This window comes from Dipteris shenzhenensis, chromosome 30, assembly GCF_047967505.1.
Source record: "Dipteris shenzhenensis isolate YYH24624 ecotype China chromosome 30, Dip_SZ_1.0, whole genome shotgun sequence".
NCBI classification, from domain to species: domain Eukaryota; kingdom Viridiplantae; phylum Streptophyta; class Polypodiopsida; order Gleicheniales; family Dipteridaceae; genus Dipteris; species Dipteris shenzhenensis.
The window spans coordinates 26,750,218-26,776,669 of record NC_141625.1 but is presented as its reverse complement, the minus strand read 5'-3'; the positions used below and the strand labels follow the sequence as shown (position 1 = coordinate 26,776,669).

Below are 26,452 nucleotides of genomic sequence, written 5' to 3'. Positions count from 1 at the left end.
GTTTACATCGGACTCTGTCTCTTGTGAACCATACCTTTTAATAGCCTAAGATGCGTGCATTTATTGAAAACTATGTAGTAGGTTGCCGAATTTATCAAGTTACTAAGGCAAAATGCCTTAGAAGCGCGGGTTTGTTATAGCCATTGCAAATCCCAAGTAATAAATGGGAAAGTATTTCCATGGATTTTATTACGGGTTTTCCTAGAACGCGCAAGGGTCATGACTCCATTTGGGTCATAGTGGACCGTCTGACAAAAATGGCTAGATTCTTACCTACTAGAACAACCATCTCAACTGTTCCAATGGCTCACGAGTTTGTGGACCACTTATTTAAGCTGTATGGTTTGCCCTCTGACATAATCAGCGACAGGGACTCGAAGTTTACAAGTAACTTTTGGACACTTGTTTTTGAGAAGTTGGAAACTACTCTAAGTATGAGTTCCTCATATCATGCACAATCTGATGGCAGTACAGAAAAGGTCAACCAATTGATTGAAGATATGCTTCGGGCATATGTTTCTAAGAGAGAGTCTTCATGGGAAGATTATCTACCTATGATAGAATTTGCTTATAACAGTGCAAAGCATTCGAGTACTTGTTACAGTCCTTTTATGCTTCTGTACAGGTTTTAACTTGAGTCACCAGTTATGGTTGGGTTAAAGGGAATCCAAAATGATGCTGCAAAGACATTCTTGCAAGACATGCAAGAGATGTTGCAGTTTGCCAAGGAGTCTATTAGAAGTGCCCAAGATCGAGATAGATTTTATGCTAATAGACATCGTTTACCTAGAGAGTTCTCTGAAGGAACAATGGTATATTTGCGTATTCCCAAGGAGCCTAAGTAATGGTTTGGTTCCGAAGTTATCCCCCACATACTGTGGTCCGTTCAAGGTTATTAGAAGAATTGGACCAGTTGCATATAAACTAGAATTGTCTCCTGATGTTAAAGTACATCCAATATTTCACGTCAATAGACTGAAGGAGTTACTGGGTGCGGATGATCAACTTGTTTCTCCTCATGAAATCATAGAAGTTACAAATTTGACTTTTATTCCACACGAACCTGAGAGTATTCTTGAATTTCCTGAAAGACAGATTCGTAATAGAACTATCACCGAATACAAGATCAAGTGGAAGGATCGTGTTGAGAAGGATGCGACATGGGAGACATTACATAACCTCCAGAGGACATTCTCGGGTTTTAAAGCAAACTCAAGAGTGAGTTCTTAGAGGAGGGGAAGTATGTCATGTGCACGGATTGGTATCTGACGTGTGCTGGGTACACAAGACTAGCTCAGGTAGCCTTGGGAGGCTTAGAGCTAGACAGGCTCGATTCTCGAGTTGAGTGGCAAGGGTATAAACCAAATAGAGGTCTTCGCTATTTTCGGCGCTTGGGGCCCGAGTCTATATAAGGGGCCCAAAGGTTCAGTTCTCAGGGAGCCGATGGGAGCGAGTCTCGTTCCTAGGTGCTAGGTTTGATCCTGGATTGAGTGGCGGACACATGCCTGCATCATAGCATAGCCCAAGGCCCAGTAGCAGATCCCAAGCTTCACAGCGCCATCTGGTGGTATGGGACACCAGGCTGGTTAGGATCTAGTTGGGAGTTCGTGCCAGTAGCTCAACTCGTGGCTCGGAGGGCACATCTCTTGATTCAAGATCGCATCCCATAGATGTCATGGTTGGGTGGTGAGCAGCCTGCTTAGTTTCCTCACGTTTGGTGTGTTCTTGTGTTTGCTTGCAGATCAGAGGTTTTAGGAGTGCTAGGGTCATGTCAGGGAGCTTGATGTCTTATTTACTAACTCCCTTTTATTCAATTACTACTCCATAGCAGTGATCGTTTATTCAAGGACAGCCTTTTCGTATCTTCTCACCAATAAGTTGTCTCCTTAAAATCTAATGAACATAGATGAAATTTTCATCTAGATTGACTACAAGCCTCATTTTTCAGGAGATGCATGTCACTGCCACAAAACAAACCAAGCAAAAACATTTGAAAGAAGCAAGCTTTCTGAAATCAGTTAAAGAGAGATTACCAAACTTGCTGACGTACAAGTGAAACCTTCAAGAAGACTTGAATGAAAACCTATATGCTCTGCAAGAAGTTAAGCCTTATCGAAAGATTAGAAATGAAAGAAGTCAACAGGCATTCGGCCCTCAATTTTGAAGCTCAGCACAATGTTAAAAACATATCATGCCCATTTTTAAAATATTTGTTCCAGATGTACAAGAAATTTGTGAAAACAATAGTACTTGTGGCTGTACAGATCCATGCACAACTGGAAATCAGTATCAGGGTGCACCTGTTCCAGCATTTCAAGCAAGGATATACTGGACATGCATCAGAAGCAAATTCTCAGTTGAGCACTTGCTGCTCTCTGATTCAGACTCTTGCGCAGTAAAATGTTGTCATGTCTCATGTGGTGTTCTTTGTTTCAACATTTTCCAAAGTGAAACTTTGGAGACCTCACATTCTACGAGATGAGAACAAAAAAGGCTACATGATAGTTTTGGCTGAATGTTAGGTTAGAACTAGCAGCTAAATTACAGCAATCTGACTTGAAAGGATGAGGCTTTATTCATTAAGACAGTACTATCCAGAGATCTGAGTTCACTCCATGATAGACCAATTCAATATGACATTAGGAAGGCATCATTTGAAGCCTTCTCCAAGAACAATTTGAATGTAATGAAGAAGATGAATTTGAGGACACATATTAACATACAAAGTCAGCATAAAAAGTAAACAATCTTCTACAAAATTTCCATTGCTATGTGCTAAATACATGCATTTATATTCCTTCAACACGTTTACCATAGTCCTTGGAAAGACGATTTTGTTGTCCGGAATTATCTTGCCAAAGGCTGTGGTAATCCTTGCGTATGTTCCAAAGTACTTCAGCGGTTTTTTTCATACTAGGTCTCTCTTTTTTTGTTGAAGCTGCACACTTAAAGGCTAGCTCTAACAATTTCTCAACAATCACATAGGCTGATGGGCTTTTCTCCAGCTTGGGGTCAAGTGTCTCTATTGCATTTCCTTCCAGATACTTTTGAAATACCTGAAGAAGAACATTATGTTTAGTTACTCTCTCTCAATAACATTGTTCTCTCTCTCTCTCTCTCTCTCTCTCTCTCTCTCTCTACAATATGCCTGAATGTTTGGATCTAAAACCAGCCCCCTCCCAAGATGGTTTTAGAGCCCAAACATTCCTTCCAAAATGGACCACTTGATTGCTCTCAGGGCTAAAATGGAGGGAGCCAAGGGCAAGTACAAATAGGTGTAGTCTTGCTTTGTAGACTTCAAGAAAGATTATGATATGGTACCAATGTAAAATCTATGGGAAAGAATGGATGAACTTAAAATCCCTCTAGAACTAGGGCTGCTACAGCCAGATTATATGAAAAGGATCCTAGCCAGGCTTACACATCCCATCGAAAACTAGGAGTGAAAGAAGTTTTCCCTCAAACTCTTCGGATTCTTCATAAAGGAACCAGAGTAAGACCATATATGTCCATACTCTTTGTTACTAGTTTTCTCATTGTTAGTTCTACATGGTTGTAATCTTGTTTTACCCTAGTGCAGATTGTTGTTGTTTTTCGGGACCAGTGAAGTTATGTCTAGAACTCTCTAGACCTTGTATTTTGTACTTTCTTTTTTTTAACAGTCCCCATAATCCCAACGGTTCTCCACAGAATTTAACACAAGCATTTCATTTCATTCTCCGCCATTTTTTGGGTGACCATCACAGTGTCGTCAGCCCTTATCCTCTCCATTAGTTCAGGGACTTTTATTTGTGTATCTGTATCGTTATGATGATGGCTCTTTTCTGTATTCCTCATGGGTGTTGATGCCTACTTAGAGGCTCCACCCCTTCATCTCAGTGTATCAGGTTCTTTAAGTCTTATAGACCCTTTAGTACTTCGAAGACTTTAAATAATCTCTCTCTCTCTTCCCCCCCTCCCCCCCCCCACCAAGAAAGTTTCGAGCAAAATAAAACATGGGAAAGTTTTTAAAACACATGTAATTCATATGGTCAACAAGCGAAGAAGGATGGCAGAAGGGACCTGAAAAGTGCGTGCTCTCGCATCTGCATTGTGATTCCCATTTCATTATGCATGACCAGAGATGAAAGGAGAGGATTTCTTTCCAGTTCTAGTGGGATAGACTACCTTCTTTGTGTCAGTAGGAGAGGTAATAACTAGAAGAATTCAGAGAAATGTGCAGATGACTTATCCAATATACAGGCTATCTTACCTTAGGAAGAAGATCACTGCCTGTAAGAAAATGCTAAATGAATTCAAATAGACCCACACACAGCGAAAGCCACTAAAGACAGTGGGGTGGTAGTAGACAGGAGCCATACTACCAAAACATTTGAATAGAAGCATCATAACTTCCAGAGAAAGAGGTTTAGCCAACTAGAGCTATTAATGTTAAAACTTCTAGAGAAGAATATGGGCATAACCAGGAAAAGAGACACACCAGCCCCATAATGAGCATGAGAGACAGGACCGGCCTTCAGGAAGATATATTGGCTTTCAAGTGTCTTGACAACCACATGAGGACCAGATCACATAATATTGAATTGAAAATGGGCAGGTGGACAGGGATCCCAAGAAGAGGTAGGATTCACAAAATGTGCCAAAGCATGTGATCGCTTTGTCAAAAGCATAATCCCCCCCCATGCAGATTTGGAGCAAAGGGTAGCCATGTATGAAAGCTCCATAGACAGTTTGGAGCAAAAGACTGTCATCCAAGAGGAGAAAGTTGCTGAGCTAGAACAGACCTTGGAAAATATGAGAGCAAATATGGCACAGCAGCCTCAATTAGAATGCAAGCAAGAAATAGGCACCTTAGGGACATGGGCAAGTAAGGTGATAAATGGGCACATACAGACACATGCACATTTAGACAAGGGAAAAAAATCAGAAGGGATGGATGCCAATGAGTACAAAGAGAGAGAAAAAAGAGCACAGAATATCGTCATATGGGGCCTACCTGAAAAAGAAAAGGAAACACCCCTCTCACTTGCAAAGGATGTTGGGGACTTTTTTGCTGAGCATTTTGCCATGCAAGAGGTCGTGGTCTTTGGGGCACACCGAGTAGGAAGAAAGAGGGATGAAAATTCAAGCCATCGGGCAATTGTTTGCACAATGCTTGACACACGCAAGAGGGAAATCATCTTGGACAGCAGCAGGATTTATCTAAAGGGAACACCTTTCTACGTGACAGAACCTCAATCTCATGCATGGGTCAACCAGTTGATACAGTGCACTCATTCAAATACCTAGGCATTGAAATTCCAGCCAATAATAAATGGAGCAGCTGTGTGCAACGGAGACTTGATGCAGGATGGGGAAAGTATTACCAATTTGAAAATGACTGCAGTAATAGCAATACAAGAAGATGGCATGTACGAAACATGATTTTTGGGTATCACAGACAGTGCTCTATGGAGTAGAGGTGTGGGGTGGGAGTATATCATCCTCGAAATGGAATGATTTGGAAAAAATGCAGAAATCTTTTATTAGGAGACACCTTGGCATCAAGGCTACTACACCCTACTCTCTGCTACTTCTAGAGACATGATGCTTACCCATAGAGTTACATGCTTTAAAGAAGGTACTCAGATACATTAGAAAGGTCAAAGGCATGGATGCTGAAAGGCTGCCAAAGAGGGCATGGGGAGAAAGTCAAAAGCCCCAAAAGACAAACAAGAGCAAGATTTTGGCATCTGGATGGGCACTAGATCTGAGAAATTGGTTCAGGAAGTGGGAGGTAGAGGAGTACTTGAACTACTCGCCAGAGGAGGTAGATGAAGATGCTTTTCATCGTGACCTGCTGAATGCACTACACAGGAAATGGCAAACAGCTAAAAATAGAGATAAGCTCGAGTACTACTGCACATTTATCAACCCCCAATATTGGCCCACTTATACGGCAGAGGAGTCAGCCACGCAGAAGTACATTTGCACACCTATGGCAATGCATAAGCGGAGGGCTTTGGCTTCACTTCGCACCCGATCACACCAGCTGCAAATTGAAATAGGAGGATGGAAAGACATGCCAAGAGAGAGCAGAATATGCCAATTATGTGACCAGGGTATGCCAGAAACAAAAGAACACATGGTAATGATATGCCCTTTGTAAGAAAATAATACAACGTCTGTGCTCAACAGATAACAGGATCTCGTACGCAAGACAGAAAACCAGATAGTATGGAGAATCAAAAATTTGATTACTGTAGGTCTGATACAATAGATGGCGCTGCCTCCCAGCCGTAGTGCGCTCCTGTGAAAGAAGCTTCGATGGCAAGCTAGAAACAGTAGAGGACGGAGGCTGGATGCTAAGGAATCAGGGTTGTTGTAGCCAATGATGAAATGGGCTTCACGGGCTCGCTCTTATATAGCCACTAGTCGTATTCGGTTAGACCCAATTTGGTGACCGACCCAGTCCGCCCAAAAACGGTCGACTGGGCGTCGGTCCCGAAATAGGCCACCGACCACACGATAGAACCGTGGCGTAAAATAGAGCAACTGACCTACGAATGCCGTTCGGCCCAGAGCCATCCAGGATCATCTGAGGCTCCAAATGGGCCCCGCAATCCGAGAGTGGGCTGCCCCAGGAAAAGCTCCGTCTACCCTCAGTGCGGTCAGTCATGGGATGCCTTCCCGCACTTGCATGTAGCCTAGTTGGCAGTGTGCCAACTCCGTCCAGCCATCATGCCACACATGGCCCCCATCTGGTGTCCAAACCAGGACCTACCGGATAACCGAGCTACTCAAATGCCTTCTCCTCGTATGGGGGGCTTACAAGTAGAGTTAGCTAGTTCCCGTGTAGTTACACGAGAGTGGAGCATTGATATCTAACACCCTTACTATGCACACATTAGGAAAAAGTTCAGCTCTCTTCTTCAGGGACATAACAAACTGGCTGATTTGCTACATAAGGCGTCACCCAGCTTTAGGAACATTTGTATCTAAGCTTTTCAAGCACAGAAACTCACCTAGACATAAAGGTAGTTTCTCTTATTACCCTCCCCTTAAAGGGAGGAGTCTTTATATATGTAAGGTTTTGTATTGTTTCAGGTCCCATAGACTGATTTTTGGTCTTCGGAGGACGATAATATATTCTTCTTCTTCTTCTTCTTCTCTCTCTCTCTGGGGTGGGAACTCACTCGCCGACAACAAACTGATTGGGTTTTGACTAAGCTTTGGAAAAAGCTTGAGTATTGGAAACTCGCAACTTGGCCTTTGCACATTCGTCTTCGAACAGTGCAGTCCATTCTTGTGGCATATATTCAATTTTACTTGCCATTGATCATGTTCACTAAGGCAGATCTTACATCTTTCATGTCTGTCTTTATGGAAATCTTCTGGCGATCCAAACATGGCAGAAAAAGTCTCAGGCTGCTTTCGATGCATCACATTTGTTCTCCCAAGATGCATGGTGGATTGAACATCACGGATATTCATGTGCATATTCTTGCCCACAGCGGGAAAATGTTGCTGCAAGGTGATCAGCATTGGGCTCTTATGATTAGGAATCTGGTCACTCATATCAGTATTTCTGCGTTTGGTCATTGGCAACTCGATCAATGGGATTTCCTTTTTAGCTGCATTGATGGCACTTTGCCTGGCTGCCCTTTTGTCTCCCGCTTGCTTCTTGACTGGAAGCATGTTCTTTCTCATCTGGAATGGAATAGACGGCAATCTTTGCTTGAGAATTCTTTGAGAGCTGAAAGCATTCACTGGTCGAAAGTCTTTCAGCCTCCCTTGGCTTTACAGGAACCTTGACGTTCCTACTTTGTCTCGTTTAAAGGCATCACCTCGGTTACTAATGTTATAGATGATGCTAGTACTGTGCTTCCCTTTTCTCTGGCAGCAACTAGATATGGATTGGGCTCTCATTATCGTCCTTTGTGGCGACAAATTACTTCTATGCTTTCGCCTTTTGTTCCGATTCCTCCTTTGGAACTACAGGACCGGCTGGAAGATTGGACTTTGACTTCTCCAGGGTCCTCTTCTCGTCCTTTGAGGCTATCTCAGATTACTGTTCCTGCATTGTATAAACTCCTTTTGCCTCAACCTTGGGTTTCAGAGAGAGGTGATTCTATTTCGCGAATGCATCGCCCAGCCAAGTGGTGGAGGAAAAGATTACAGCAACTTTGGGCCTATAAAGTACCGCTTTGGCAACAGGTTTTCTTTTGGCGAGTTCTTTTGGGAGTGTTTCCATCTGGACAGCTATTTGTTGGAAAGGTGACCTCCCCATCTGTAAGCCCCCAAATGAGGAGTGCGTGGGGAGGGAGACCTAGGGCAGGATGTGCCCAAAGAGAGATTATCTAGATGTGTGGATCTGGGATAGATATGGAGCATTCATGGTTGGCGGGGTATCCCGAGGTACAGAAGCCTACATGGAGAGCTATTGAGCGAGGTTTGTGGGCAGGCACATGGCCTGCAACATGCTCTGGATATGGCAGCAGCAGGGTCGGCCTGTGTAGATAGGCTGATTGGACTGGGTATAGCCAGCCAGACAGGCCTGGTTATGGGCTGGCCAGTGGAATGCCCCCTGCATAAGCAAATAAGGCAGTACCCTGCCCTTTATATAGGGCTAGCAGGCTGGTCGGCTGGCCAATCTAAGTCGGCCAGCACACAGCCCCAAAAGAGCAGCACACAGCCCCATAAATGAGGAGCTGTGGGGTCGGTTTTCAGACAGACTGAGTCGGCCAAAATAGGGCTGACCAGTCGGTATTTTTGCCAGGCCTCGGGGCCTATAAAAGGAGAGGCTCAGGCCTCATTTCAGCATCCAGCAGTGCAGCTTCCAGCAGAGCAGAAAGGAGCAGCAGAGCACCACCCTTGGGGCCTACATCCAGAAGCTGAAGGAGTACCAGTGTTGCTGCAGACTTAGCTCAGTGTGAGGCTGAGACCTTGGCTGTCTTCTAGGGCAGCAAGGAGCTGAGGTCAAAGGACGGAAAGTCTACAGAAGCTCCAGGTGGAGCACGCGGGCTCGAGTCTAGAGATAGCCAGCTGATAGGAGAAGGACCTTGTGGTAAGATCAAAGGACCACACCATTGGTGGGACTCCAGATCTGTCTCTCTTGTATTGTATCCATAGTTTTGGACGGAAATATATATATTTTGGTGGTTTCTCTATCTGGTTGGATCATTGTCTATTGATGAGTCTGCACATCTATTGAATGCACATAAGTAAAGAAGTTTGTGATTCCACACCCCACACCGCACACTGTGTGAGCTCTTGGGCATTACTATAAGTCTTCCGCTGCGTGTACCCTCTGTTGGGTATTTTCTAACATGGTATCAGAGCCCAAGTAGGAGGCTCATAGGTGTGGGAGCCTGAAGGCAGGGACCTTGCTGAGGGACGACCCTGATTCAGAAGCTCTAGGGAATCGACTTCCACGACTGGAGGATTGTGCCCTTGCGAGAAGGAGGGTGACTCAGGTTCAATCAGGTGCGTTCAAAGTTCTGGTTTACTGAAATTGAGTTTGGTTGACTTTGCTATGTGGTATATACAGCAGAGATGTCGACCTCTACAGCCTCTTCAGCCCCTGCTTTTCCTTCCTCCTCCCCCAGTTTTCTCTCTTTCACTATCCCTAACTTTGGAGAGTCTGGGAACCTGGACGGGACTAATTACCCAATCTAGAAAGTGAAGATCCGGAGTCATTTAGTGGCTCGGAAGTTGTGGAAGCTGACCACAGGAGAGGAGTCGAAGCCGGAGGACATGGTGGACAGGAAAGGGGAGATACTCATGGCAGTAGACAGAGAGGAGCTTGAAGCTTGGGAAGACAGAGATGCCCATGCCCTGGCAATAATCATAGGGACTACGGCGGACTCCGTTCTTCCGCATATCCAGCTGGCCGAGACGTCAGTAGAGGCGTGGGCCACCCTGAAGGATCTGTACGAGACAGACAATACCTCCCGGATTGTGCTTCTTCAGCATCAACTCTACAATCTTGATATGGAAGAAGGAGATACGGTACATAGCCATTTGACGAAGGTCAAGATGGTGAGAGATCAGCTGGCAGCAATTGGTCAGAAGACAGACTCATGCCATTTGGCCTTGATAGTGCTGAGGAGACTGCCTCGAAGTTTCAAGAGCTTTGTTACGGTTGTGACAGTAGGACAGAGGACCAAACCTCTGACATTTAAGGAGTTGTGTCCATTACTGCTACAGGAGGAAGCTCGGGAGAAGCTCTACAACGAGGACAAAGACGACAAGGCGATGCTGGCAAAGGATTCCGCTGGCAAAGGAAAGGGCAAGCCTAACGGTGGCAAGTCCAAGAAAGACGACTCTCACGACGAGGGGACTTCGAAGAGGAAGCATAAGAAGAAGTGTTTCTACTATGATACGCTGCAAAGGACTGCAGAAAGAAAAAGGCGGATCTGAAAAACAAAAAGGAGTCTGACTCAGATTCAGAGGGAGAGGCCAAAGCAAATGTGGTAATCAAGGAGTTGTTCCTGGTGACATCACCAAGTGTTACCGAGGTCAGATATGTTGATCCCGAAATCACAGTGAGGATGTTTGACATAGAGATGTGGGTCGACGAGGAGTCAGATGCCTTTGTGAAGGTGAAGGACAGCATGGAGCGCTTGGTACCTTCCAGGTGTGTGGTTGTTGACACTGACACGAGGGTGGATTCCATGGAAGGCCCTGGGGTCTCATGGTTAGATGGATGCTAGAGTTCAGAAGGGGACAGTACAGGATTACACAAGCGCTTAGTGGGTGCCTCAATGAGAGTTTGCTTTCAGAGCGAACATTCAGGCAGTACAACAGTCTGGTATGTATTTGATATTCTGCATTTGAGCCTTTATAGCATGCTGTGGCGAGACTCTGCTCTTCATTTGTCTCAGGTGATAAGAGATTGGAAGGAATTGGCCTTCTTCGAAGGCAGAAGGGGAAGTATTGGTGTTTCTTCAAATCTTGGACGCAGATTGCTAGAAGGTGATGGACAAAGAGTACTGAAGCCAGAAGAGTACCTGCTTGAGAACTCAGCGAGAGTTCATGGTCCAGGTTATCTGGAAATATTCATTGGTTGCAGACCTTGCCAAAGGAAGGACGCGTTGAAACAGACCCTCAGAGCATGGTGCCTGGAAGACTCTAGGTTGTTCACTCATTATGGAGGGGACGACTGGAAGATCGTGACGGCTGGATTGCTCGAGTTCAGAGGCGGGAACATGACGGAAGGAGGTGGTGCCAGGAGGTGCTACCAAAGATGGACCTGTGTACCAGGATGGTGTGCAGAAGCGGAACCGGACCTGGTGGAGCAGGAGCCACTGGATGAAAAGCCAGGAAAAGATTTCAACACCGAAAGGTTCCAGAGGACTACGACCAGGGAGTTACTGGAGCATCGTCATCGACGTGTTGGCATTGGGCCGAGATGTGTCGGTGAGAGGGGGTGTTGGAAAGGTGACCTCCCCATCTGTAAGCCCCCAAATGAGGAGTGCGTGGGGGAGGGAGACCTAGGGCAGGATGTGCCCAAAGAGAGATTATCTAGATGTGTGGATCTGGGACAGATCTGGAGCATTCATGGTTGGCGGGGTATCCCGAGGTACAGAAGCCTACATGGAGAGCTATTGAGCGAGGTTTGTGGGCAGGCACATGGCCTGCAACATGCTCTAGATATGGCAGCAGCAGGGTCGGCCTGTGTAGATAGGCTGATTGGACTGGGTATAGCCAGCCAGACAGGCCTGGTTATGGGCTGGCCAGTGGAATGCCCCCTGCATAAGCAAATAAGGCAGTACCCTGCCCTTTATATAGGGCTAGCAGGCTGGTCGGCTGGCCAATCTAAGTCGGCCAGCACACAGCCCCAAAAGAGCAGCACACAGCCCCAAAAGGGCAGCCCACAGCCCCATAAATGGGAAGCTGTGGGGTCGGTTTTCAGACAGACTGAGTCAGCCAAAATAGGGCTGACCAGTCCGTATTTTTGCCAGGCCTCAGGGCCTATAAAAGGAGAGGCTCAGGTCTCATTTCAGCATCCAGCAGTGCAGCTTCCAGCAGAGCAGAAAGGAGCAGCAGAGCACCACCCTTGGGGCCTACATCCAGAAGCTGAAGGAGTACCAGTGTTACTGCAGACTTAGCTCAGTGTGAGGCTGAGACCTTGGCTGTCTTCTAGGGCAGCAAGGAGCTGAGGTCAAAGGACGGAAAGTCTACAGAAGCTCCAGGTGGAGCACGCGGGCTCGAGTCTAGAGATAGCCAGCTGATAGGAGAAGGACCTTGTGGTAAGATCAGAGGACCACACCATTGGTGGGACTCCGGATCTGTCTCTCTTGTATTGTGTCCATAGTTTTAAACGGAAATATATATATTTTGGTGGTTTCTCTATCTGGTTGGTTCATTGTCTATTGATGAGTCTTCACATCTATTGAATGCACATAAGTAAAGACGTTTGTGATTCCACACCCCACACCGCACACTGTGTGAGCTCCTGGGCATTACTATAAGTCTTCCGCTGCGTGTACCCTCTGTTGGGTATTTTCTAACACTATTAGCTCATCGACACATTGCTCCTGCACTTTGCCACAAATGTTCTGCTTCTTTTGAGGCTGTGCCTCACTTGTTTTGGCATTGTCCGTGCTCTCGTGAGTTTTTTTAGCTGCTTCGATAACGCCTGCGATCGAGATTCCCATCTGTTCCGTTTGGGAAGTTCTTATGGCTTATTCATCCAAACCGGAGTTTCATCTTTTCTTTGTTTGGGTTCGCTACTGGGCACTATGGACTTTATGGACATATAGGAATTGTAAAGTCTTTGGTGATCCTACTTTCTCTCTGTTTGGCTTTTTTAGGCGTTCTCTGCAGCAATCTTTCTTTGATTGCTTGTAGACATGTTGCATCGATAGCACCTGCGAGCGAGATTCCCATCTGTTTCGTTTGGAAAGTTCTTATGGCTATTTGGGTCTTATCCATCCAAACCGGAGTTTCATCTTTTCTTCGTTTGGGTTCGCTACTGGCCACTATGGACTTTATGGACATATAGGAATTGTAAAGTCTTTGGTGATCCTACTTTCTCTCTGCTTGGCTTTTTTAGGCGTTTTTTGCAGCAATCTTTCTTTGATTGCCTGCAGACCTGCTGCATAGATCATGAGGTCTTTTTGGCATATACTGAAATTTTCAGTTGATGTAATTGTAGCACCTTGTTTTCAGGTTGCTACTCATATAATATAATCAATCAAAGATTTCACCCCAAAAAAAGTGTGTAAGAATCTATAAAATCTGCCTCATGGGGGAAGTAGAACATGAGCAACACGTGCTCCTAAAATGCTGAACCTATGCACAGTTCAGAGAAAAGAATAGTGGCAACAGAGGTAACTTGAAAATTTGGCTGGCACAGCCGGCAAACAGCTTGGAAGCTACCTGAAGGAAGTCTCGGAACACCACAGCAAAGTCCTCAGGTTAGCACACAAACTAGCAATGCAAGTGGTCACAACATAGAAAGTTTGTAAAGGTTTCTTTTTACTGGGATGTAAAGGACCACCATTGGTTAATAGCGGTCACCGGTCCCATAGATCCTGAGGGTCTCAAGAGGACTTTAATACAATCATATAATATCCTCTCTCTCTCTCTCTCTCTCTCACACACACACACACACAGCTATTTCACGCTGTCTTCTGGTATGATACAGCACAAGCGCACAGGGGAAAAAATCACACGTTAAAATTCAAGCATGCCAAGGAGACTATACACCCACCCATCTTGTTGTTATTCTCTCCTTCACTTCTTTTTTCTGCTCAATAGGACGTCTTCCTGTAAATAACTCCACAAGAAGCACCCCAAAGGAATACACATCACTCTTCTGTGTAAGTTGATACGTCTTCAGATACTCAGGATCCAAGTATCCTGCTGTTCCCTTGACTTGGGTGGAAACATGCGTAGCATCAAGCTCCAAAGGACCCAGACGTGAGAACCCAAAATCAGCAACTTTAGCTCTGAAGTTTTCGGTCAGTAAAATATTAGAGGACTTTATGTCACGATGGATGATAGACCGATCTGTAAATTGAAGATGGTAAGCAAAATGAGATTTACAGTTCATGAACTCATGGTTTCATAACTAGACAACAGGAAAATGCTGAGCATCATCTGCTCTTCCTTACCAGCATATAGATGGAGATATGTTAAAGCATGTGCAACATCTATAGCAATATCCAACCTGGTAGTTAAGTCAAGAATTGTCCCATATTGACCTGCAATTACAATCAAAAAATGCATCAACTCATTCACCTTGCACCAATATAGATAGCTGTTTAAAAATGATAAAATGTCACAATAAATATACAAAGTTGAAAGGACAAAATTCTCAAACTTCCCCCTAGGCTGCCTGCCTTAACAGGCAAAGGCGGCTAAAACACAGGCGGGAGAGAGTAGTATAAGGTGTGCGAAACGAAGGGAAATAAAAGGCTATTTGCAAGCAAGCGAGGGGAGCATTATAGTAGTGGAAGAGCGCAAGCCAGCAGCCCACATACACTCACACACAACCCTACACACACACTCCGTGGGTACTACAGGAACAAGGCGCAAAACAGGTGGCAAGATGAGAGCAGATAGCAGCGACTGATGCAGAGGCGGCCTGGTGAAGGTGGTGACAACAAGTTGGGTCCAACAAAGGGCTGTGTGCAGAGATTGCAGAGACAGAGTGGAAGATCTGGTGGCTACGCAACTGAGAGGTAGACCCGGCTGGAGGGCGACAAAACCCCCGAGGGGGCTGTACCAAGGGCTGCACGCCGGAACGGCTGGCTCAATGCTCTCTCTCTCTCTCTCTCTCTCTCTCTCAGACACCCCAACTTTGCACCCACACATGTGTGTTTAAAAATGATAAACTGTCACAATAAATGTTCTAAGTTGAAAGGACACAAGCAATTCATAGGGTATGCAACAGTGGTGATTTACAAACATGTCCACCTCTTCCATCTCTTCAATCAGACTGTCAATCATCCCGTCAATAATTCAGGAAGGATCCATTTCTCCCTCCCTATAGCAAGCTTGCAGATCGTATAATTCAGGAAGGATCCATTTCTCCCTCCCTATAGCAAGCTTGCAGATCGTAAGAGCTTGCGTGAAGAAGGCTGATGGAGATGGAACCCCTTAGTTCAACAGGAAGTATAACTATAATCAAGGATAGGAAGCAAAGGTCTTTCAAGGATTAAAAGCGAGGCATTGAGGCAGATGGATGGATTATTGTTCTCGGAGCACTGCTAATTCAAGGGAAGACAATTTGTGGAAAAAGTAATGTAGCTCTGCACAAGGTAATGATTAGAGGGTAAGTGATATGCCTGGACCTTGCATCAGAAATTATCCAGTAGAGAAATTGAAGCCCACTGCATGATCCTTGTTCTCAATATCTCTCCTCACTTATCTGTAAAAGTGTAAAGTCAGATGATCTTTCAAAGACAACTGCTGAACCCAAAGGTCTGGAATCTCCCTACAAATCTGCACAAATGTTTTTCACATATATTTAGAATGGAGTTCAAAGATAGCCAGTTACTGACAAGCATACTGACACATAAAGGGCTGGAGATTTGTGGGCGTCAAAGGAACTTCAAAAGTTGGCATATAGTGTAGCAACCCATGTTCACATTACAACTATAGTTCAAAGAAATGCCTTAAAGGAGATCTGGCATTTCGATACTATAATTGTCAACTGCACGAGTTTGCTGTCTACTACCCTCCTCTCTTTCTCTTACGAACCCCTTCTGCATTATCCAGCTAACTCTCCCTCTCTTTCTTTCCTCAAATTTTAATCGCATGCTTCCTCGCTCTCTTGCAAACAACCTGACTAGCAAGCCATTGGCTGAATTGGCTGAAGTTACCTTAGTGTTCCATCGTCTCACTCCCTCCATTTTTGCTGAACCACTCCGCTTCAACAATGTTCACTTGTACCACACATTTCGAAAAAGCCACATCCAACTGTAACTTTTCCACTCTCAACGTTCCCATTCTACCCTCTTGTGACTATGAATGTAAACAACCCCAAAACTATCCGGGCCAGAGGAGGTAGTTAAAGCTGATCACTTGGGATGTCCGTAGCCTTTGTAGAGACAAAAAGGGAGCTGCCATTACAACGTAGGCCTACATTTACTTGCCTTATGGGACCTTCAGAAGGTCATGTTAGTAGAGAATCCTCAAAGAGCCCAGAAATCTGATGATATTAGCTTATTCATCAAAGATCTACTCTCAATTATTAGAAGGGGAAAATTAGGCCAATCTGAATATGCTCACCTGCATTAAGACTAAATCCCTAGATTATTTGGTTCCGCCATTATGTTGATAAGTCTTAACTATGTATAGGTCTGATATCCCACCACAAGCTATTTTGGAACTATTTTCTTCTTCAGGCCCATCACCCGAATCAACACATACATCAATCTTGAGACAAACCAATGGACCACATAGAAAGGCCAAATCCACTTTTGTAGCCAAGTAGCGAATTAGATTTCTCTAAAATTACCACATTCATGAGGCTGTATCATTTATCTATGAGTCACTGCATTATTGAATGCATGTAAGCATAGAAGTCAAATACAAGATCACTCTTATAAATGGCTACAAACTTTCAATCCAATTACGATCCTTGTTTAGAGGACCACTCTGTCTTCGAGAAACAATTTCAATCACCTGGTCATCTAAGTAGAAATATACAGTCAAGAGGTCAACCATGTCACATGGGCCCTGCTATCAAAAGGAAACACGGGATAGTATAGGAGGGGTGCAAGTCAAGATAGTTGATGGGAGTGGACGAGGGAAGATGAGGTGCTGTGGGATAAGCAGCACAGAAAAGAAGGAAGAGAGAGCAAGTGTAACACACACACACACACACACATTTTACACACACACTCAGATGCTGATTTGCTTCAGTGATTTGACACTGCAGAAGTTATATGACAGTTACTGCTTATAATTCATTGGGATCTTTGCACACTCAGAAATGAGGGACCACTAAATGCATATCTTAAGACTACAAGGGTGATGGACAAAATTGTAAATGCTGACAACATATTTTTAAAAAGAGGCACAGATCAAATTTAGGTGGACCTTATTTAAGGAGGCTTCTAAATAACAAGCCCAGCCATCCCAAATGATCATTCCAGGCCAAAAACCCCTCTTTACCTTCCACCACCCACAGAAACAAAACAATTCTTCATAAATGTATCCAAATCCACACAATTGCATTATAGGAAACACAATCATGCATGCTGCTTGCTAAAGGCAACAAATTTTGAAGACTAATTACCATCAAGGTGCTGACGCAGATTACCATTACCCACATACTCGACCACCAGAATACGCTCCTGTCCCTCTTCAGAATAGCCAATAAATTTGACAAGGTTTAGATGCTCAACGTTAGAGAGTGTGGCCACCTCATTCCTGAATTCTGCTGAGAGCTGCACGTCATATGCATTCTGTAACCAGAAAAGAGCAGTGAAAAGATAACAATTTAGAGCAACGTCCATTGGCCAAAGCTGTAAAATCAATCATAGATCCTTAACCAGTAAGATGAAAGAATCTGATTTAAAACTTTCATTTATGACCATCCTTGATCTGCAATTATGATGTTTACTGTTCACGAATGAAAGAAAAACTGCATGAGAACTACAAACGAGCATAGACCAGAAATGTATACCTTTTTGGCTCTTTTAATGGCAACAAATCTGCCATCCTTGAGCTTCCCTTTGTAAACGGTGCCAAACCCTCCTTGGCCAATTTTAAGTGAAGGAGAAAAGTTTCCAGTAGCTTTGACCAAGTCAGCCATGGTGAATATGATGACTCCAGAACTTTTCTCCACCATAGAATTCGATGAAAAATCGGATCCAATGGACTGAAACATTCCATCATTGGACGAACTCACTGCACATTTCAGAGCTGTTCATTTCCTGCTAGAATACCCTAGCTTCACGTAGAAATTATGAAGAAGTTCAACAACCCAGTGATATGTTTGTCAACTTATCAACATTGATGTGAAAGCGATGACACACCTGAATACTGTTGAAACGAACCGTCTGCATTCTCCTGTCTTTTCTTTGATGGCACAAAACAACCTCCAAAAGCATTGACTACTCTAGACAAAGGAGACCTTTCTTTGTTTTTTGTTGGCGGCCAACTGACGGTACTCTCTGGGTATGATTTACTAGAAAAATCTGTTGAGTTGGCATCCTGAAATGATTTTCGACTTTTCTTAGTTTTCAGTAATATTGATTTCACCCCTTCTGAAACTGATGAAGGCATATCTGTTCACACCTGAAAGAGGGCAAGATAATACTGCACATCAGCTCCTAAAAGCATACTGAAAGGAGAACAAGAGTTCTCTTCTGCTGGAGTCTGTTGAACCGTACATAATAGGTGAACATACTGGTAATGGTGCGATCTCAATATAAAGGGAAAAAGAGTTTTCAGAAGACCAAATTGATCCATGAGACCAGACACAATAACAAATACATGGAGATTGTAAAAGAGAGACTAGAACTTCTCCGTCCTACTAGCAACAAAAACAATGCGAGGAATTGAAGCACGTATCAGCTCATAACTCCCAAGAAGAGCCTGTTCCTTAGCATGACTACATGGATGGGGGTCAATATCAAGAGGAATAACCCTTGACAAGGGGACACAACCTTATAAATAATGAGAGATGCACTATTACAGAGAAACACTTTCATAATGAGAGATGCACTTTCATAGAGGGACATGATTCTCTTGAATCTATATATGTATACATTATACATCCTTCATAGGAGTCATCCCTTCACAAAAAGCATACATACCTCATTGCACTGTGATGAGAATGAGTGGATTAGGGAAGCTTCTCATTGAGACGTGAGAGCTAGAAGTACAATGGGTAGATCGTGAAATACCTTTGGAAGGAGCCCCTGTTGAAGCTTGCAAGTCTGTCCAGCAATTTATGTTTGTGAAATAGGAGAGAGAGAGAGAGAGAGAGAGATTATCAAAAGCCTTGGTCTTAGCCTTTGGAAGACCAAAGGGTCTATGAGAAAGAAACCTGATACAATAATCTAAGGGGTGAAGTCGCTAAGCGGGAATCAACACCCATGATGAGTGCAAGAAAAAAAATCCATAATCATGATCATAACAGCACCAATACATAAGAAAAAGCTCTCTGAGGGTGAGGCATCAATCCTGAAAGGGGGCGTCATTGTGCGATGCTGCTGTGGTGGCATAAAACCTGTGGCTGTCAGCATACGTGGCCCACTGTGGTCTCCGGGCTATGACCCTCCGGTGGACACAACAGAGAGAAAGAAAGAGAAAGAAAGAAACTCTATTCATGTCCACAGGAGACCGACAGGTCTATGGGACAGGGAAAAACCATCTAGTACATCTGCTAAGGGACGACACATGGCAGCTCCCAAGGAGTGCAAAAAACAGCTCCAGTTATTCAGAGTACCTACATAGCATTCTGAAAACCATGATTGGCAATACATTACTCTTTTTTTTCCCATGAAAAGGACTTCTATTAGTATGAAAAATACCCGCGTGAGCAAGCTCAAAGCGAAAATACATCATGTTGTGCATGAGGAAACCCCCCTAAAATAGGGAATAGAAAACTCAAAATGAGTTGGAAAGAAACCAGGGTTGAAGCTGAAAGTGCCACCTCAACCCTGTTGTAGTCTCTAAGAAAAAGGGGGAACCCCGTTCCCATAGGAATATAACCCTCCTGGCTGAGGCTGCCCGGGAAGAACCCTGCATGTTCGACCAACTGGCCATCAGTACGTGAACGGTGTCAGCCCAAATACTGGCCAGGATGTACGAGGGTCATCTAACGCCTCTGTGCATCTGGCCCTCCAAATCTGTCAAGCAGTGATGCCAGCCAGTATCCCCCAAGCGGTATCCCCATCAGCATGTACTGGTCTATAGCGGGAGATAGACACAGGGGGGAGAGAGAGAGAGAGAGAGAGAGAGAGAGAAGTGTGGGTAGGGGGGAGAGAGAGAGAGAGAGAGGTACGAACGTGAACAATAGGGGAGGGGATAAGATAAGAGATCACAACAAAAAGTGCATAAAGAGAGGTGGGTTTGGACTTACATAGTCCCCTCCTATATCGCCTTTGGCATATCTCGGCGATCTTGATTTCTCCATGGCTTTTTTTTTTTGCATGGGAGGGGCTGAATAGGATGGCTGAATTTATGAGGGGAATAGGAAATGAGATGGACAAGATGGATGCATGAGAGGAGAGGAGAGGAGAGATAAAGGAGAGAGGGCTTGAATATGAGAGATGGGCTGAATGAAAGGGATGGAGGGGGAGAAGGGATGGTGAGATGGCTGAAAGGATGGTTTAGCTCTCAATAGAATACTTCTACATTAGTCCATCCCCCCTTTCATTACAGCCATCCCTTGCCATAGAATTTTGACCTCAAAATTAGACATTTCGGATGTCACACAAGGATTGTGTAGTCAAGTTTGACTCTCAATTGGAAGCCTTGTTTATGGACCTATTGAGATTGTTTTGAAATGCAGTTGGAGGGAATCCTGGGGTAGATCTGTTGAATTTGAATGCCATGACCTTCTGAAAGAGAGGATACTATTGGTGCAGGGGTCAATCTCTGATGAACAAGATATTGCAGCCCCTCCTAATCCAATTTGGCCTGGTTTTCTTTGATGACATCCTCATTTACAGCTAGATCAAGCAAGGACACATCAATAATGTCAGATAGGTGCTGGAAATAATGATCTTAGGCACAGCCAGCAAACGCACTTCTATGCCTGAGCCAGTTTGAAGCCATGTATACATGCAGAGCTGACATGCCTTCCTCAGTGGCAGATATGGCTATGAAAAATCAGCAGATCAGGATGGTCTTAAAAAAATGAATGCTCTTTTGCTATTGCTTAAGGGTTAAAACAAACATACAGGGTGTTCAAGCTAAGCAAAAGAACACATTTGGACTTTAGGGGATAATGTGCATTTACAGCTCCACAAGAACAGATAAACCTCCTTGAAAGGTGTTAAAGGTAACACCAACATCAAGCTGGCCAGTATTATGGCCCTTACAGGATTATCCACAGAGCTGGGGAAGCTGTAGGTTAGAACATGTAAGTCTTTTCTGAGCTGCCATCTATGGAGGAGTATTTCAGAGCAACCATGGGCTTCAGAGATTTGACCTTCATACCAAGGTCTACGTAGAATATATCACCAAGTGGAAGGGCCTACCTGAAGGTGAGAATCATGGCAGACAGAAAGAATTATGTGGGAGCATCCCCAACCTCCACGCAGATCAATGAGCAGCATTTGCAGCATTAGATGCTCCTTATGGAACAGCTACTCTCTGTAATTTTGCGGACGAAGCTTTTGGTACTCCAAGGATACACTCAAATTTTTGGCATCTTAGAGAAACAAAAGATTTTACCACTTTAATCTGGCCTGGGTGAAGATTTGTTGGAGTACACCCTTTGTAGCAACGAGAACTTATGGTTGGGGAAATCTTTTTGTGCAAAAAGCTGGTACTACAGATAATTTCGATTGTGAAATGTGAAAGGCGTATAAGATATTCTGGTGAGCAGCTAAATGACCTTGGAAGCCCCCTTTTCTGTAATCGTTCCAGCTCCATTCAATGGCAATTGTTTCAGCTCTGTTTTTGCGAAATTTAGTAAAGGCTATCGCCTCAAAAATACTCCATGTAGATATTGAGCTTTTCAGTGCATGCTTTTAGAGGCGGCTTCCCATTTTATCAAGACATTAGGAAAGGGCGTACGTGAACGAAGCTGACATCACGTGAGGAGCGAAAGGCCAGCATCGTGTCCAGATTTTCAAAAGACAAATATGTGCCGAGTCGTTGTCAAGGAAACCTTGCGCGAAACTCTAGGTGCAATGCCTAGAGCTTGATAGATCGTGCTCAAGCATCACGTATATCATAATTGTGACAATCCAGAGTTTTGGTTTTAAACTGAAATATTAAAAGCCTAACTTGTGAAAGAGACATATGATGAAAATCGAGGGATGACTGCCCAAGCGGATGAAGCGCACAGCCGGAGGAAAACAGAAGAGACGAAATGACGGGGAAGGGATTGCCTTTTTTCTTACTTCCAATCCCAGCAAAAGCGACGCACAAAGCCTCAACGACGAAGAAGCCTGCCACTAATGACATAACGCTCTGCTAGCGCCAGAAGTCTGCGTCGGGCGAGCATGGCTGCAAGGTACAGAAACGGTTCTCACACACAAACTGTTGTGCGGGCATGGATCAACTCATATATAAGGTCGAAAAAGAATGGCATATAGGCGCCGAGTCAACCAACCTTCATAAAAGCTCAGGACAGGAAGTAAGCGCGAACCCATGTGGACACAGACAGAGCCGGAATTCACATCTGGGCGAGACCCAAACAAGCGTTGTGCATGCGAGAAACGTCTCCCAGGCTACGGGAATGAATAAACTGGGCAAGAGGAGAGAGGTGAAATGAGACTGGGTGGAGGGCGAAGAGGCAAATGGGGAGCTTGGCGGAGGAGAGGGGCGAGGAAACGTGCGCGTTGAATTACAATTTACGATTCGCAATGACTGGGCAATGACTGAGTCGGACTGATAATAAATGAGAGGAAACGGTCCAGCGAGGAACGGAAGATTAGGCGTAAAGGAAGGGACTGTGGTCTCTGATTATCGCCAACTTCCAGCTGAAGCATCGATTGATTGATTGATTGCTCGCAGTCTATGAATCAATCTCAATCAAAGTGTATCTATCCATCTCCGAAAGGTTATAGCGGTAAAGATGAATTAATATCCGCTTCAATTGCAATGGAGATTTCGCAAGTTGAATCGCAACGTTAAACTGATCGCAGCTAGCTTTGTATCCAAAGAATTGTAAAAACGGGGTCGAACGGGGTCAAATTATTTCAAATACAATGCGATTTCGAGAGCGATTGTTTGAAAAAATGCAACTGCAGACAAGCCTTCAATCGCTTCGTCTTGATCCTATCTTGAAAAAATGCAACCGCAGACAACGGCCGATGACAACTATCTCCTTGCTCGATTCCGGATTAATCACTCGATTAACTACCCATTGATGACGAATCGATTCCAATTTCCATCGGATTATTCCCTCAACCTTGATTGGCTTTAATTTGGCTGCATTCAACAAAACAATACATATTGCAATCCCTCGTCATTCGCCACCCAATCACGCGCAGATTCTTAGATTGAGACGGCATTGCAACCCTTTGCACGTTTGATCTGGCAACTGTTATTCTGTTTTGAGCTGCCCTGGAACAATCGGCAGCAGCAAAATTTGCTAGATTGACCACCCCGCAACTGTTTTCTAGTCAATTTTGTTCTGGAACAATCTGCAGCAGCAACAATATTTACTAGATTGAGCACCCCGCAACTGTTTTCTCGTCAATTTTTCCTGGATCTGCCCTGGAACAATCTGCTGGCAACAAATTCTACCAGAGTGAGCACGCTGCAACTGGTTTCAAGTCAATTTTGCGTTGATCGGCCCTGGAGGCTGGAACAATATGCAGGAGCAAAACGTACCGGAAGTTTGTCGCTGATTATGATTGACAGGTGATGTTGTAGAGGCAGTTGTACGAAGTGGTAAGTGATGGGATTAACAAGAGAGAGGTTTGATTGGAAGGTGGGAATCTAAAGACAATTTCTAGTTTAATTTAGCAAAGATCTTTTGTGATGTGTGATCGTGAGTGAGTTGACTGTAGACATTGGAAATGCATGATGAGGTTGATGACGATAATTGCAAAGACCGTAGTACCCAAGCCAGAATCATTCCTATTGCCACGTGGATTGCAAGTACTCTCAAGTTTCAACTCTAAGTGCTCTTCCCACTCACACTACTTGCGCACACCCACATGCTTGACAACTGCAGCTCGAACTTCCCACCCGCCACAGTGGCCAATTCAGCTCCTCAACACTCTCTGGGGTGTCAGATTGGCCAGCTGTGCCCGCTTGTGCAACCTCTGCCGCCAGAATTTTGCGTGCGGCAAAGTCCCCTAACAGGGCATTCCCCCGATGAGTAGATCAAGGTCTGGGATCTTTCAAGCTCCACGTTCGGAAGCTGCGTAGCTCCATTTGCAATGAAACCTAATCATTTTGTTGGCTGCAATGTCCCGAAAGCAGAGGGGAAGCGAATTATATGCTTATTTCTCCTCAAATCTGCAATGTTAACGAGAGGTCCTAAACTATGGCACAAAGGCTGCAAAGTACAATTTTTAGATAATCGTAGATTTCAAAACGATGGTTTTCGGCAACAGGGGAATGCCCTCTAAGAGGAGGTTCTTCCACAATTGCCATCCCTCATGGAGGAACCCACCATATGCATCCAATCATGGGGCGGGGATCTAAACTACTTCTAAAGGTTGAACAGGCTACCCGCTAGTGTAGATCGAACCCAAAAACAACAAGCGCAAACAGTCTAGAGCCGTCTATGGGGATTGAATGCCAACCAAAAGCCAATACCTTTGCCCAAATTGCAGCAAGTATTTTAAATTGTAGAGAATAGGAAAATTGGGTCCATGGGCAAGGATGTTTACATTTACGACCCCACCATGGGCATGCCCACAGATCATGGACGGGTAAGATTGACCACAGCCCATAATCCAAATGCATTCAAATGCACCATGGGTGGGCATGGCTTCCCATTGTCTGTAAACACCCTAACTTGACCCATTTCATGATATTCTGACCCCTTATTTCTAGCCACGCATTATTCAAAGGCTAGGAGCATAACCATCAACCCTAGATTTGACCTTGTAATGTTGGTTTATGTGCTTTACCCGTCAATAAAGACAAATAGAAATTTTGCTTGTCTCTAAGATTTTTGAAAATCCTTTGGCAAAGCCCAAAAATATAGGTTATTTAGGGTTTTTCTTGTCAAAATTATTTGCTAAGATGTTCATCAAATCGAAGCCCTATTAGGGTCGCCAGAGTCATGAGAAGGGGCTATGATAGCCATATGGAAAAGAAAAGGGACCAATTTTATGCCCTCACTCTACATCCATGATCATGCATGTACCTCTCTTCAATCCCCTCTTCTTCCTCCTCGACATCACACCTTGCCACTGGCCAACTAGCAAAAGTCACAGTCATGAGAAGGGGCTATGATAGCCATATGGAAAAGAAAAAGGGACCAATTTCATGCTGTCACTCTACATGCATGATCATGCTCTAACCTCTCTTCAATCCCCTCTTCTTCCTCCTCAACATCACACCTTGCCACTGGCCAACTAGCAAAAGTCACCACCCCCCATCTTGACTTTTGTCCTCATACACTCAAAAAGTTGAGCATCCCTAATTATGCCTTGCTCACCTCTAACCTTGGAAAAACTAGGGCATGAGACAAGATCATCCTCCTCCTTGCAGCCCAAATTGCAAGGATATTGTGCTTCATTTGCTAGGCCATGACCCTCCCATATAGCATAAGGCCACTACCCATGGCCCACCATCAAATGCAAGCATCAACCTCAAGGATTGCATTTGCATAAGAAGGGGTGGATAATGACAACACTATTCCCATCCCCATTTTGTGCGTGCAAGACTAGTATTCGTCCCAACTTCAACTCGAGAGTATGATAAATATAGGTTGGTCAAATGGTGAAAGCAATCCTCCCAAACAAACCTCGATTCCCTTGTGAGAGACAAGTACACTTGTCTTCTTTTGTAGCACTCAAACCTTTAGATGATAAAACAAGATAGGTATGCCCTACAACAAATTTTCACTATCTATCCCAACCTTGGACACATAGTTGAGGGCTATAAGTTCAATCATGTGGAATGATAAGTTTATGGGAAATGGAAATGTAGTCTTTCTTGCACCACATGAATTGGTCTCTAGAAGTCCCATAGTGTTTCCTTTGGGGGACAATCACCTCTTCATTCACAACCCCTCTGTCATTACCCATCTCATAACTTGCCTTTCACAAGACCAATGCTTGTACCATAACCATGATGGTGGGAGGGGGATCAATTATACGATTAGAATGAGTTATAAGCACAATGAAATTGACGGAATTCAACACTAGGGTCCATCAAAACCCTTCCTTGCACAATCTCATCTTTTTAAAGCTTAATTTCTCATTTCTTTTTCTTACACGCAATTGTATCAAACCCTCTTTTCAAAACAGGTCTCGAACTTACTATGCATGAGAATATAGCACTACCTCTTCTACAAATTTAATTTGTGAAACAAAGCAAATCACAATATTGGCAATAAATGTGAGGTATGAGTAAGCCACTTGAACAAATATGGAGAGGGAGAGGAGAAGAGTAGAGATGTGAAGGGAGGGCACAACTAGAGAGCACACCGGAAATGACCAACTTTACTCTAAATTATTTGAAAAGAATGAATATATAAAAACCCCTTTAGGGTCAGGGTTTCTAGCCCTTTGTGCCTTTTTAGCACTCTTTAAGTTAGTGCTATGCACAATATCAAACATGATGTTGAGATGAATCTTCAACACCTTCCCTCACAACAAACATCATGAAGTAGGGCTTCCTTCAAGATGATGATTAT

General features: G+C 44.2%; 1 protein-coding gene across 2 annotated transcripts; it reads right to left on the bottom strand.

The window, feature by feature from the left end:
- Positions 1 to 2,563: 2,563 nt before the first annotated feature.
- Positions 2,564 to 22,630, bottom strand: CRCK2 (calmodulin-binding receptor-like cytoplasmic kinase 2). 2 transcript variants are annotated; one of them, XM_087401415.1, is made up of 8 exons: positions 22,238 to 22,629; positions 22,026 to 22,131; positions 17,979 to 18,240; positions 17,627 to 17,850; positions 17,237 to 17,405; positions 14,103 to 14,192; positions 13,700 to 13,998; positions 2,565 to 3,056 (listed from the first exon to the last, which is right to left on the bottom strand). In XM_087401415.1, the coding sequence occupies exons 3-8, from the start codon at positions 18,226 to 18,228 to the stop codon at positions 2,790 to 2,792; spliced, it is 1,299 nt and encodes a 432-aa protein (XP_087257541.1). In that variant the 5' UTR covers positions 18,229 to 18,240; positions 22,026 to 22,131; positions 22,238 to 22,629; the 3' UTR covers positions 2,565 to 2,789. The 2 variants fall into 2 exon arrangements, with proteins under 2 accessions (XP_087257543.1, XP_087257541.1); XM_087401417.1 differs by lacking the exon at positions 22,026 to 22,131 and having other exon boundaries at positions 2,564 to 3,056; positions 22,238 to 22,630.
- Positions 22,631 to 26,452: the final 3,822 nt, after the last annotated feature.